The sequence below is a fragment of the Peromyscus leucopus genome, chromosome 9, assembly GCF_004664715.2.
Source record: "Peromyscus leucopus breed LL Stock chromosome 9, UCI_PerLeu_2.1, whole genome shotgun sequence".
Classification (NCBI taxonomy): domain Eukaryota; kingdom Metazoa; phylum Chordata; class Mammalia; order Rodentia; family Cricetidae; genus Peromyscus; species Peromyscus leucopus.
Genome location: NC_051070.1, coordinates 744,425 through 759,175, shown reverse-complemented (window position 1 = coordinate 759,175; position 14,751 = coordinate 744,425). Strand labels below are relative to the sequence as shown.

Genomic DNA, 14,751 nt, shown 5'->3' with positions numbered 1-14,751 from the left:
GGCTCAATTTGTTTCATTACTTCAGCACTTATAACTATGAGTTTAAGAAGGAAGTCTCTCCTACTTTGCTGTATGGAGCTGAATTCCCAAGACTTAAGAGTGAGCTTCCTGGCTCAGTCCCAACCACTATACCTTCTAACAAGCAGTGATGTATGGTATAATAGTTCTTCCTCTCATGCTCAACATTCATGAACTTGTGAGATACTAGGCAGATGTTCTGTCACAAGATTTGAATCAACATAAAGACTATTCAGAAATGGACGGTGTCTTGCAACCTTTTCCACCTAAGTAAATTACTGTTGAACATGGTTTTAAAAACAAAAGCATATTGATAAGAGTAGTAGCTCATCTTGGGTCAGCCTGGGAGTGGAATTATCTCTACACTGTGCGATTTGAGGACAGTGTATCCAGAGCAGGGAAGGACCAGAAGGCACAGTACAGACCTCTTACACTGTCTGTATCTTCCTATGTGAGGAATTCATAGCAACACCTCATCCTTTCAGAATCATTTCCAACTCAACCACCAGACTCCAAGACTCATTCACTTTCCATTGTAGCTCAACCATAGTTCAAACTTAAAAGTACATGAGTTTTGAATTTATTAATGAAATTTCTCTTATATCAGCATGTGCTTTTCCAAAATTCAGAAAGATGACTTACTGGCTTATTAATCCAAAGTATGTCAGCGTTGTCTGACAGAGATTCATCAGGACCAAAGTCAGTAACTGGCTGAGCTTCCACCCTGGAGCTTTGTTTCCTTTTGAGCATGTTGAAGTTAGTTTTGGTAGGCAAGTACAAAACCAAAGTCTGGAAAAAGGAAAAGAGAAAGCTTTATTAGCCACCTAACCTACCTCCTTTCCTATCAAAAGCATTGAGTCCTTCATACATGAGTAGTACACTGGGAGATCATAAATGTGCCCTATGGTACTGTATATAACAAATGCACATATCTAGACACAGAAAAAGAATGAGATAAAATTGATATTGATAAAATCCAATTTTTCTTCCAATCTAAAAGATTACCTTATTAATTTCAAAAACAGTTTAGAGACAACTTGTGTAAAACAGCTGGCACAAATTTACTTATCTCATAGGGAAAGTAGATTATTAGAAAATTCTTTGCTCTGTGGAGCTGCTACCATGGTCCTGACAACAGGAATTTCTTCTATCATTTTAATACATCATTCACATGCAAGTCCTGTTCCAAGCATAATCCTAAAATGATTTCTCAAATTGTCCTCCTCAGAAATGATGAAGGGCACAGAGAATAGGGAAAGAAGCTCCAGCAGCTGGAGGCCTTTTCTGTTATTTTCAATCAGTAACCATCTAAAGTTTTCTTGCTCTTCTAAAGTCAGTTCTTCATCAATTGCACCTGAAGATGAGATGCTGGATTGTCACTTGTTTCCACAATTCCACATTATCTATAACCTATTATATATGTCACCTCTTTATGGCCATTACTGCTAATTTTTTAGGTTAGCAGCCATTGAAGAAGGGACTACTATATATCAAATGACAAGTAAATGTAGCATGATTAAAGAATTGTCAAGACAGATGCTTGACCACCCTTCATTCCAAAGTAATTCCCCATTTGAATACCAGGATACTGAGCCTTGTTTATCTGTTTCAGTTTTTCAGACAGGGTCTCACTCTATAGATCTGGCTTGTCTGGAACTCATGTAGATCTGGCCAACTTTAAAATTGTGGCCTCCTGCTTCTGTGTTTTCAATTCTTTGCAAAACAGTATAACCAGCACATTGGGTTCAACATTTTACAAATGTGGCCACACAGTAAGATGTAAACACATTCTATACTTAAACAGGGAAGAAGTATCAGATGTGATTGAGTCTTAGGTTGACCTCAAAGAATCAATGATCCTGTTGCCTCTGTTTCTCAAGTACTGGATCCACAGAGTTCATGTTTTGTGCATGCATAAGAAATCTCAGCTTTGAGGCCAGTGACAACTTGATAAATAATATTTAAGCAAACTTGAGATTGAAAACAAGTCCATGATTACAAAGCCTCGTGTTGAGAGTTGGCCATGGGTGTGCTTAGCATCCTTAGGCGGACAACTGAAGACACATGACAGAGGGCAGTACTCTGCAGACAAGAGAAAGTGATGAGAATTTCAAGTAAGGAAAATGTAGCTATTTCAATACCAGGAATATCCACTCACTTTCTCTCTTGCCTGGTGCTCCAAAGTGCTCTTGGTGCTTAAAAAAAATTCATCAAGGACAGTAACATTTAGCTCCTCTTAGACAGAAGAGGAACAAAATGTGTTTGCAAGAGTGTAAATATATGCACTTGTGATTTTCACTGTGAAAGAAAATAAAATACAGTTCAGAACAAAGAAATTTTGAATATGCTTCTCTGTTTTTGAGGGTCTACTTCTCTTTGCTCTTTGCTATATGCTCCCCAATCCATCTGAGTAGTTGACTTTCCCTAACCTTCCTATTCCCAGAGAAATTCAGGCTATTTGTCTTTAAAATGTGCAGTGTGTTTCCAAGCTGTTGTTACTTTGAACACAGAATTTAAATATGGGCTTTGCAGTAGGTATCACTAATTAATTTTATTTTACATAATTGGAGTTAGGGACTCTTGACATCCTATGTAAATGCATGCAAAATATTCAAATGATACTTATTCTCTGATTTACTTTGGGTTGGAGAACACATCTGGTAGCCTAAATTTGAGATGTCTCTTAAATGACAGGCTCCTTCTTATCTGGAGAATGGTTGCAAAATATTTTTGAAATTCTTTAACAAGACAAAGAAAGACAAGAGTGGTTCCATATGGCATTCAAAGATTAGACAAAGAATTTTAGAGACCTAACCCTTATCACTTTTCCACAGAGACAGGGGAGATTGATGGACATGTGAATTGCATGTACCTTTTCTTACCAATATTCCACCTGAATAAAAACTGACTTTTGACTGATTTATCTACAGAAATATACATAATTTATTTTTTTAAGAATCCAGTTGGCTATATTTGATATATCACAACAGTTAGACTATAATGGAATGACACCAGCTGTCAGTCACTCTCATTGATGTTCTCTTCAACTGCTGCCAACATGTTACAAAGTATGACAGTGCCCATAAAATGGTCTGTCCAAACTCCAAAGAATCCACACATACATTAAAACCTACCAAGCAGTTCCAGAATCACTGGAAGTTTGACTATTTCAATAATATTGGGCAGTACATAAAATATTCAAGCAATAAATCATGACCCATGCATATATGGACTCAGAGACTGAGGCAGCATGCAAAGGGCCTGCACAGGTCTATACCAGATGGGAGTTCTAGAGCTAAAAGGAGAAGTGGACATATGCCTCATCCCTAACCCAGAAGCTATTCTTGTTTTTGCTCTTTTGGGGGGCCCACCACTGTAGCTGGAGTTTTCTCCAGTCCTGCCCAGGCCTGCAGCCACTCAGACCCAAGTAAACACACAGAGACTTTTATTACTTATAAACTGTATGGCCATGGCAGGCTTCTTGTTATCTGGTTCTTATATCTTAAATTAACCAATTTCTATTAATCTATAAATTGCCACATGGCTTGTGGCTTGCTGGTACTTTTACATCTTGCTTCCTTTGTGTCTGGCTGGTGACTCCTGACCAGCCTTCCTGTTCCCAGAATTATCCTCTCTCTTTGTCCCTCCTATACACCACCTAGCTCCCAAATAAATCTCATACAGAGGTTTATGCTTAATTATAAATGCCCAGTCTTAGCTTGGTTTGTTTTTAGCCAGCTTTTCTTAACTTTAAATTATCCCTTTTACCTTTTGCCTGTGGGCTTTTTCCTTTTCTATTCCTGTATACCTTTCTTTGTTTCTTACTCTGTGGCTTGCTGTGTGGCTGGATGGCTGGCCCTGATGTCCTCCTCCTTCCTTTCTTGTTCCTTGATTTTTCTTCCTTCTCCCAGATTTCTCCCTTTATTAATTCTCTCTGCCTGCCAGCCCCACTTATCCTTTCCCCTGCTTCACTATTGGCCATTCAACTCTTTATTAGACCATCAGGTGTTTTAGATAGGCAAAGTAACACAGTTTCATAGAGTTAAACAAATGCAGCATAAACAAAAGTAACACACTTTAAAATAATATTCCCCAACAAGAAACAATCTCTAATTGATAACCACTTGCAAATAAAAGTTTAATTTCTCCAAGGCAGTCTCACTGGGGAAACAAACTACTCTCAAGGGCAGGCTGCATGCCCAGCAGTAGATGGCCAACAGAAAACAAACTCAGTGGTATTTTTGGAGATTCCTTGTCTCATAATGTTGTTTCAAGGCTTTTCTATTTAAAAAAATATTTTATTATTATACCTTAGATGCCTGTTTGTTTTATTTTTTATTTTATAATTTAATTTTACATATTAGCCAGGGATTCCCTTGCTCTCCCCCTCCCGCCCCCCCTACTTCCCCCCAGCCCACCCCCATTCCCATCTCCTCCAGGGCAAAGACTCTCATGAGGATTGAGTTCAACCTGGTAGATTCAGTCCAGGCAGGTCCAGTCCCCTCCTTCCAGGCTGAGCCAAGTGTCCCTGTATGAGCCCCAGGTTCCAAACAGCCAGCTCATGAACTGAGGACAGGACTTGGTCCCACTGCCTGGATGCTTCCCAAACAGATCAAGCTAATCAACTGTCTCACTTATCCAGAGGGCCTGATCCAGTTGGGGGCTCCTCAACTATTGGTTCATAGTTCATGTGTTTCCATTCGTTTGGCTATTTGTCCCTGTGCTTTATCCAACCTTGGTCTCAACAATTCTCGCTCATACAAACCCTCCTCTTTCTCGCCAATTGGATTCCTGGAGTTCCACCTGGGGCCTGACTGTGGATCTCTGCATCTGGTTCCCTCAGTCATTGGATGGGGTTTCTAGCACGATAATTAGGATGTTTGGCCTTCCTATCACCAGAGTAGGTCAGTTCGGGCTTTCTCTCGACTATTGCCAGTAGTCTACTGCTAGAGATGGGCCTCTCTAGAACTTTGCTTCTTCCTATTCTCATGTGGTCTTCATTTATCATGGTCTTTTATTCCTTGTTCTCCCTCTCAGTTCTTGATCTAGCTGGGATCTCCCACTCCCCTAAGCTCTCTTTCCCTCTTGTTTTCTAATGAGAGACAGAAAAGGATGGATCCAGATTGTGGGGTGGGGTGGGTGGAGGTGGGGAGGAACTGGGAGAAGTAAAGGGATGGGAAAACCATAATCAGGGTACTTTATATCAAGAAAACAATCTATTTTCAATAAAAGGAAAAAATTCAATCAGTAAAATAAATTCAAGTCATAAATGTACAAATAATCTCAGATTAATTTAGAGCAGTTAGTCAAAGCAATTTTCCTTTGCACTGGGTGTTGCTTGATGCCTTTGTTCATGTTTAGTCAATATAACAGAGTACAAACAACTATTATCCCCTGATAAAGAAAGAATGGTGTGGATATTTAAGTATCCTAGGTGAGCTTCCTATTTTGATGGAAATTGCTTCTGTGTATTTTTTCCTTATCAGTATTATGCACTAATAAGTCAATAAATCATTTTTGTTTCCAGAAGTGTCCTTGATAAGGCAGTGTACTAGGTTTGAAAAAACATGGCTTTCAAAAGCCTTTTCACACTTATTAAAAGTTGATATTTAAATAATTCAATATGGAGAGGCTGCATAGTTACAGTATGTTCATTGATAAATCTTTTACTCAGAAATAGCTAACAGAAACTCAGAAAGAAAACATATTCTGCTTCCTTGTTCTCATTAAATAGTCAATTAATCCTTGGAAGCAAAAGCCATACATTTTCCTCTTTTGATTTCTACCCTCTTGTCAAAATTAAAATGGAATTTATCAGTTTTGTTTTTAACTGTAAGGTGTTTGCAACATTGCTATTCATTTTTCCTTCCAGGAGCTAATGGACATATGATTTTAAATTTTCTGTCTTCTGCATCATGTTTTACAAGATTGTCTTCCTCTACCTATCCCAGTTGCCATATTTAATGCCTTCAATGTCCATTACCCTCAGCTAATGTCCCACTAACACTGAGTCTTGTGCCTATGCTGTTTCTCAGATACAGGGCAACAACATAGTTCAACTTGATATAATTGACTGTGATGGAATATCTCTCTCATTCTTTCTGCTCTTGTTCCAAATTCTAGCACCCTAAATACTCCAGGTCCCAACATGTAACTAGAAGGACCACACAGATTCATGTTACAACTCAACAGTGCCATATTTTTTAAAATATTTATTTATTTTAATTTGATTTGTACATATGTTTTATTTGCACATATTCTGTATCCTACGTTCATACTTGGTACCCCCAGAAAACAGAAGACAGTGTTAGATATCCTGAGACTATAGTTACAGATGGTTGTAACCCAGTTGAACCCAAGTCCTCTGAAAGAGCAGCCAAGGCTCCTAACTGCTGAGCTATCTTTCTAGACACAGTATTGTCTTTCTTATTTCTTTATTCTTTATATGAACAAAGGCCCCTTTCATTTAATTACTGTTACTAATTCCCTTTCAAGTCATAGTATCTCAAATCTGAGATTCCTTCTTCTTTTTTTTTCTTGTTGTGATGCCAGGGATCACACACACATTCACTTACAGGTGTGGCAAGGGCTCTACCATTGAATGTACTATTCAAGTCCTTGAAAAACCATTTTATTATGTCTATATAAAAAATAAAAATCACATGATCAGATCATTATATTAAATGCAAAATAGTTAACAAAAATTAACTTCCTTTCATGATGAAAGCTCTAAAATTAGGTATGAAAGAAATGTACTTTACATAATGAAGTCCCCATTTGACAAATCCACACCTAACATCATGCTGAATGAGTAAAAGCTTAACACTTTCTCTGGAAGGAGACAAGCATGCCCACTCTCCAAACTGACATTAAGCAAAGTATTGGGAGTGCTGGACAGATAAAGAAAGAAAATGCCTCCGAATTGGAAAGGAAGAATGTATATGGTCCCTGTTTGCAGTTGATATGATTCCCTATGTAGAAAACTCTAATGATGTCACAAAACCTCATTAGAACTCATTTATTAAATGAATTATAAAGTTATATGATACAAAAAAAATCAACAAGAAGTTCAGTAGCATTGCTGTATACATATCAGTCAAGAAGATAATTTCTTTTCCAGTAGCTACAATGAAATAAAATACCTAAGGACAATTTAGTCAAGAAGATTTATAATCTCTACAGTGAAACACTAAACATTTGTTCAAGAAATTAAAGAAGACAGCAATAAATGAAAAGATTGCCCATGTTCATGGATTCTTCTTTTTTATGTTTTATTTTTATTACTCCTTTTATTTTTTTGAGATTATAATGTAATTATATCATTTTCCTCCTTCCCTTTCCTCTCTCCAAGCCCTCTCATATGCCATTCTTTTCTTTCTTTCAAATTCACAGCCCTTTTATTCATTAATTGTTCTTATATGCATATATGTATATGTACATACATATATATTCCTAAATCTAACTTTTTCAGTCTGTATAATGTTACTTCTATGTATGTTTTCAGGGTTGACAATTTGGTATTGACTAACCAACTGATATATTTTTCCCTGGGGAAGATGATTTCTCTCACTGATAGCATTCCCTAGTTGCCTGAACTAAAAATTGTGATATGAACACTTCTACAGCTCATGGAATTTCGGCTTATCTTGTTTCTCTGTTATCCATTCATTCACTATCCACTCTTCATTCATTCACACAGCAAATACTATGTGTCCACTCTGTGTCAGGAACGACAGCCTGTGCTGCATGCACAGCAGAAAACAACACAGTCACTTGGAGCTCAGAAATCACCTGCTTCATCTGGACTCATATTTCATGGAGAATCCCACTGATTCACCTGCAGTTTCTTTTGTTCTTGCCCTCACATGCTCCACTCTAACTGGCTAACGGGGCCATTATTTCTCATCCTCCAGTCTTTCTTGCCCACTTCAAGTCCTTTATCCAGCTGTGTCCTCTTTGCCTGCTGCAGTCCCCTATTCCTAATTACCTTTTTTAACTCAAAAACATTTTCTTTAGTTCTATGTGTGATTTGTTATAACTGAAAGACTTACTATTTAAACAGATAGCAGTTTGGTAAATTCATAGCACATATTTTATATAAGAATGCCTAAAGAAGGCAGCAACCATGATTTCTTTCTCTCCATTAGGTGGCACTACATCTGTTAATACAAGATCATGAACCACATTTTGGTTTACTCATATACTCAAATTCTGCAGTCTTCATGAGTACTTGTGAAATTACGTGTCTATCTTATTCGACACATACCACTTAACTGGGTGCTGTTGTTGACTTGCTCTGTAGCTCTGCTACAGTTTGGTCAGAAAATTTTAGAAAATAAATGTTTAATAACATCCCTCTAATTCCAAACCTACCTTAATGCCTTTGGGAGAACAATCATCATTGCTTACAAAAGCTGTTCATCTAGTCTTGCTGCATAATTGTATTGACAAGAAAACAAACAAAAGCAGAGTTCCAACCATTGGTGAGTGGTATGAATTCAGCATTAGAAAAAAAAATACTTAGTCTTCTTCTTTCCAGAATACCTGATTGTTCCATGTTCCTGACACAACAGATAGCATAGTTGATTTAAAGGTTAGGTAAGTGGGAAGGCAGAGCTGCTGATTAATTAATTAATTAACTCTCACTGTGTATGTACTCCTCAGTCTCCCACCCCCACCTGGTGCTTCTTTCATTCTTTTACAGTTTACTGCTAACTCTATCCCCAGACTCCTGGACGGGAGACACAGGGAAGCAGATGCTCAGGACGCCTCTGTAATCTCAGGTGAGAGGAGACTTGTAAAGCATGCCTGGACATTCACTGTCTAGGCCCTTCCTACTTTCAAATACTTAAACTTCAAGTTAAATTATTAAATACATCAATGTTTATTTTATTTTAATTTATTTTATTTTCATCAACCAAACAGTACTAGGTTGCTATAGGAAAATTAGGAAAAATGTGTAAATAAAATAAGAGACAAATATTAAAGTCATTAGGAATTCCAATTCTAGGGACTCTATCATTTTTCTAAATGTTGGCTAAGCATATAGTGTGTCAGCCACTGTGCTTTGGGGACAGCACTTATCAGGCATGTTCTTCTTTGGTGCATTGTCTTTACTGAGGTCCTTATTCTCCAATAGGATTGAATTATATCTTTGAGAACTTTATTTTTCACATGTATTTTATATGCATACAGTGAAGTTACTATGGCTATTTTCATATACTTCTATTACACTTTTCTTCTTTTTATCTTGTGAAAATCTTTCTCTACCAATAAATATGAATGTATACAAAATCCTAACTAAATAAATCCTACCCTCAAACATCTATATTCCTTCAGTGTCTTTCTTGTCTCCCAAGCTCATTTATATCAATCCATACCAAGGCACACAAGCACAAGCATAACTATATATTCCTAGATTTGGGTTCTGATGATAAACTTGTAGATGAGAAAGGTGTCACCCCATATTTTGGGAGGTAATTGAATTTGATGTCATGAATATTTTGGTTTGGGCATTGCAACTTCAACTCCTGTTTCAAGGCTCTCATTCTTATCTCCCCCTTTTTTTCTCAATATGGCCACAGAACTCCAGACAGAAAGCCATTAATATTTATTACTCAGTGGCTGGATAGATTGTTCAATAATTAAAAGCATTTGCTGTTCTTGTAGAGGACCCAGTTTTGGTTTCCAGAACCCACATAGTAGTTCACTATTGTCTGTAACACCAGTTTTAGAGAATCGCACACCACCCTCATTGGCCTCTGCAGGCACTGCACACACATAGTGCACATGTATATGTGCAGGAAAACACTCATACACAAATAAATAAGGATAGCTTTTATAAAAAGATTTATGTTTGAGCAAGATCTTCTACCAACCTTTCTCCTATTTTCACATTTGAATCTACAGTGTACTTTAATACACTATGAAAATACTCAAATATAAACAGGGACATGAATTCCAGGTACTGGGTCCAGGGACAACAATTATTTCTGTAGTATTCGGTTTTTCTATTTGCCAACTTCCTTCTCAGACAGAGGACATCTCCACTTAGAACAAATGCATACAACATTCTATGTTTTTGTATGTTATGCCATTTTTAAATTAGGGGGAAATATCCCACTACTTTTGTCTTATTGTCTGTTATCTATAAATGGATTTTTCTTTGGGCTACCAGTTCACAAAAAAATTACATTGAGACTTATTATTCATTATGAAAATTAGGTTAATAGGTTAGGCTTGTCCCACTAGTTCTTATAACTTAAATTAACCCATTTCTATTCATCTACATGTTGACATATGATTTGTGGCTTTTACCTCTTCTCCTGCATGTCTGTTCCCTCTGAGTCTGGCTGTGACTCCTCCTTTCTTCTTCTCAGAGCTCTCTGTCCCCAGAAGTTCCAACTACACCTCCTGCCTAGCTATTGACCATTCAGCTTTTTATTGAACCAATCACAGTGACACATCTTCACACAGTGTAAAGGAATATTCCACAACAGTTATCCAGCATCCATTGCCCTGTATTTTTCTTCATTCTTTCTGCCCACTTGGCTTTCCTTCTACCCTCAAGGCACAGCTGAGCCCTACAGCCTCTGATCTCACACCTCTATCTGCTCTGGCAGGGGTCCCATCACTGTGTCCAATGGCCAACAGTCCTCTCCCTCTCCTACACCAGATCATTTGCATAGCCTGCCACAGTACCAATAACTGAGTCTAGCATGTTTTCTCTAGAGTCCTCTACCTTACCTCCAGATATCACACCTTAGAGTCTTCATAGCCTAGTACGCGGGTCATGGCATTTCCCTAAACTCAAACCCAGCAATCCCACTGTTGTCTGTTTAATTACTGCTTAATTGCTGATTTTATTTTACCTTCTTTTGATAGTCAAAACCATTTTAAAGAAGGGACAAAATTTGACATGAAACCTAATGTTATTCCTCAGCCAATATATTTAACTATAGATAAATAGCTTCAGAACCACAAATGAACCCACTTATGAGCAGAGAAACCTAAAAACATCTCTCTCTCTCTCTCTCTCTCTCTCTCTCTCTCTCTCTCTCTCTCTCTCTCTCTCTCTCTCACACACACACACACACACACACACACACACACACACACACACACGCATGCCATGTGAAACATGAAAGTTTCCAGAATAAAATAATGAGCTCATTTGGTTCATTTCTGCCCAGATTGTGTTTACTTCTATGCAAAAACAGACTCCTTCCAATAAAAAATGTTTGCTGGGGACTCATTATGTATCATGCACTGTCTTAAGCGTGTCATACATTAGCTCATTCAGTTCTTACAAGAATCAGTTTACAGACAAAGGAGCCTTAATGATAAAATTGACCTAGTGCATGAACCAAGACAATGCCGCTCACAGAACTACTAAATTAAAAACCAAGTATTTTGTTCAACAAACAGCAAAGTGAAGATATATTTTAACAAACTTGGGGTTGCAAATTCATCACCTCTTACTATCTGTGAAATTGTACAAACATATCTCAGCTCCTAATATTGAATTTGTTTTTACTATTTGATTTACTTTATAGTTTTTTTTTTTAACCACTGGGCTTATTTTTAATATCTATTACTTAAAAGAAAGGTCAAATTTCTCATCAAATTAATCAAACACTATTTTTGGTTTCCTAAATCATTACCCACTTATCACATAGCTTTTACTTTAAAGTAAATCCTAGAAATGGTCTAGTGTATTTCAATCACATTTTCTCTAAATTTAAAAGATGAGAGGAAAGCATTGTTCCCTTCTGATAATTCCACTTCTTAAGGTGGCAGATTTCTTCATTTCCTAGAGTTAGCTTTTTTTCTCATAAATTCTTGACTGAATAGATTATGAGTATGTGGACTGGAAAAATGATTCTTATGACATGAGGTATAAGGAATGTGTGTCTGTCTGCAAATGTTGTACTCAGACATTGAAATGAAATTTATTGAGAGAAACCCATTAGTCAGACCCCAAATCCACAGCCAAGCACACAGCCACTATATTTCACTTTGCAATGCCCCTGCTTCTCTGTTCTTTGATATGAGGTGATCAGATGAATATGTGACTAAATGATTTTGCTCCTGTTTATTGTTCAAAGTTTAGGGAAAATACAAGGAAACAGAATTTACTAGAGAAATTCTAGAATTTATCTTCAAGGGAAATATAGCTTAATAGAAGATATCTATTAGAAGTTACTAAGTGAACTTGATGCATTTAAGAAAAGTGAGGACACAAAGTTTTATAAGTAAGAAGTTGTGAAAATGGAAACAATTGGGAAAGAAGAATTAATATAATCAAAATATATTGTACAAAATTCTTAAATAATCAATGAAATATACTAATAATCATAATAATAAGTTACTGATTTGGGGCTGTTCATTCCGTAAAAGGGCTATCTTGTATAGAAGTTTCTGCTAAGAAGTGTTGGGCTATCTCCAGAGGTGGCAGGTTCCTCTAGACACTCCAAGAGCGAACGACTACACATTGAAAAGTCTGAAGGTGCCGGGCAGTGGTGGCTCATGCCTTTAATCCCAGCACTCGGGAGGCAGAGCCAGGCGGATCTCTGTGAGTTCGAGGCCAGCCTGGGCTACCAAGTGAGCTCCAGGAAAGGAGCAAAGCTATACAGAGAAAACCCTGTCTCAAAAAACAAAAAACAAAAAACAAAAAAAAGAAAAAAAGAAAAGAAAAGAAAAAAAAAGAAAAGAAAAGTCTGAAGGAGCAGCTCTGGGGTCTAGAGATGTCTGTAATACATTTGCCCAAAGTGACCTGGAGGGAAAAAATGGATTAATGCTCCCAAGGCTGTTCATATGTTTATACATTTGATGTTTCCTAAGAGAGAGAAATGGTTCATAAACTGTTTAATATTTTGAAGAGAAACAAGCTTGGGCATTTATAGATCCTTCCTTCCTTCCTTCCTTCCTTCCTTCCTTCCTTCCTTCCTTCCTTCCTTCCTTCCTTCCTTTATTCCTCCCTCCCTCCATACATACATACATACATACATACATACATACATACATACATACATCCCTCACTCCCTCCATCCCTCCCCTCCTTCTTTCCCTGCTTCCCTCACCCTGACCCTCCCTCCCTTCTGTCCTTTCTTTCTTTCACTTGAAAGTTGAGAACAAAGTTCTGTTGAGACCTTGCTCTATGCCAAGCAATGCCCTCTACCCCTAGCTTCTGCTGTCTCTCTAGAGTAGTTCTTAGTGTTATCCCCACTGCATAGAATAAAATCCTGAGGCAAATGTCCAGATCCCCAAGAGTTGGGATCAAGTCGAGTCCAAGTAATATTTTATATTGGAAAGAATGAAGGTTGAGGAAAGAAGAGAATAGGCAGAAGATCTGACTTGTATATATTCCTCGTGTGTGTGTGTGTGTGTGTGTGTGTGTGTGTGTGTGTGTGTGTGTGTGTTGTGCACCATGCATATGGAGGTCAGAGGAAAACTTTCTGGAGTCAATTTTCTCCTTTTGCTGTGAGATCCTGGGAAGGAATTCATGTCATGAGCTTTGTTTGACAAGCACCTTTACCCCAGAACTATTTTGCTAGTGCAAATTTTACTTTTGAATCTTAAGAATGTTTGAATGTGTTTAGAATGGTGCTGTTTAAATGATGTTTACTTACAATTAAATCTGTGCTTTTTAAAATTTAAACATGGGCCTGAAGAGATGGCTCAGTGGTTAAGAGCATCGAAAGATCTTCCCGAGGACCTGGATTCAATTCCCAGCACCTACATCATAGCTCACAACTACCTGTAACACCAGTTTCAATGCATATAAAATAAAAATAAACAAATCATTTATAAAATTAAAACAAATAAAACTTTAAACCATTACATTTGGTAAGGTTTTTTTTTTTCATGAATTATGTGCAGAATTTTGCATAGATCACTTCAGCTCCTAATCATACCTGAATGAGGCAGGTATCTGTCACTATTACCAAGAAACTAGGACTTAGAGAGGGCACACACAGATAAAGTTAGTGTGCTAAGTTGGCAAAGAGCCAGTTCCTGGTTTTCCCCCTGTGAGTCTGCCCCCTACAGCTTGCTTCTGTCAGACCCCTTGGAGGCTTTATGAATGGAACTAGTTTCCTGTTCCAGAGAACAGAGGTAGAAGTCCCTGAGTCCTGCCTCTGGACTTTTTCTAAGAGGAGAGATTAAAATAGAGAATGCCTGCCTTTAGGCGTGCAATCCCAGGTTCTTTGGCTCTCTTAGGAAGCTTCCTTCGCACCTCTGGAGATCATCTGTTCAGAATTTGATTGAGCTGACCCTACCTTTCCCTCTCACTTGGCCTCTGCTCAGAGGGAAGATAGGTGGGTGACTGGTGTTCTCTGAACCGCAGCAGCCTAAGGCCCTGTGTTCTCAGGCCATATCACAGAAGGGAAGACGGCATCCTGTTAGCAGAACTAAGAAGGGCTGGAAATTTTGATCCCTAGGGGTCACAGCAGAGCCACTGTCCTCTCTACTTCTGTTTCCCTGTAGTTACAAATTCCTTGTAAGTGTAAAAATCCCTTATTTTTTTCACCTCAAAGTTAAGAACGCTGTTGAGACATTCCCGTGTGTCACACACAGTCCCTAGTTTCTGCTCTCCAAAGAAATTCTTATCTTCAATGTGTTATTCAAAATGCTGAGGCAAACAAGTTTGCAGTTTAGTTTTGTATGAAAATATTTGCTTTGATTTTTGGTTGTATGATATTTTTTTGTCTCCTTATCTCCCTTCCTTTCTTC

The 14,751-nt window shown here is 37.8% G+C and overlaps 1 protein-coding gene across 4 annotated transcripts in view; it reads right to left on the bottom strand.

The window, feature by feature from the left end:
- The window catches only part of Nalcn (sodium leak channel, non-selective), a 309,764-nt gene that overhangs the window by 285,083 nt on the left and 9,930 nt on the right, over positions 1-14,751 (bottom strand). For all 4 annotated transcript variants that reach the window (XM_028868293.2, XM_028868291.2, XM_028868295.2 and 1 more), the window contains exon 2: positions 661-807. In XM_028868293.2, the coding sequence (XP_028724126.1) occupies positions 661-768 (108 nt within the window). In that variant the 5' untranslated portion in view covers positions 769-807. The remainder of the gene's footprint in view (positions 1-660; positions 808-14,751) is intronic.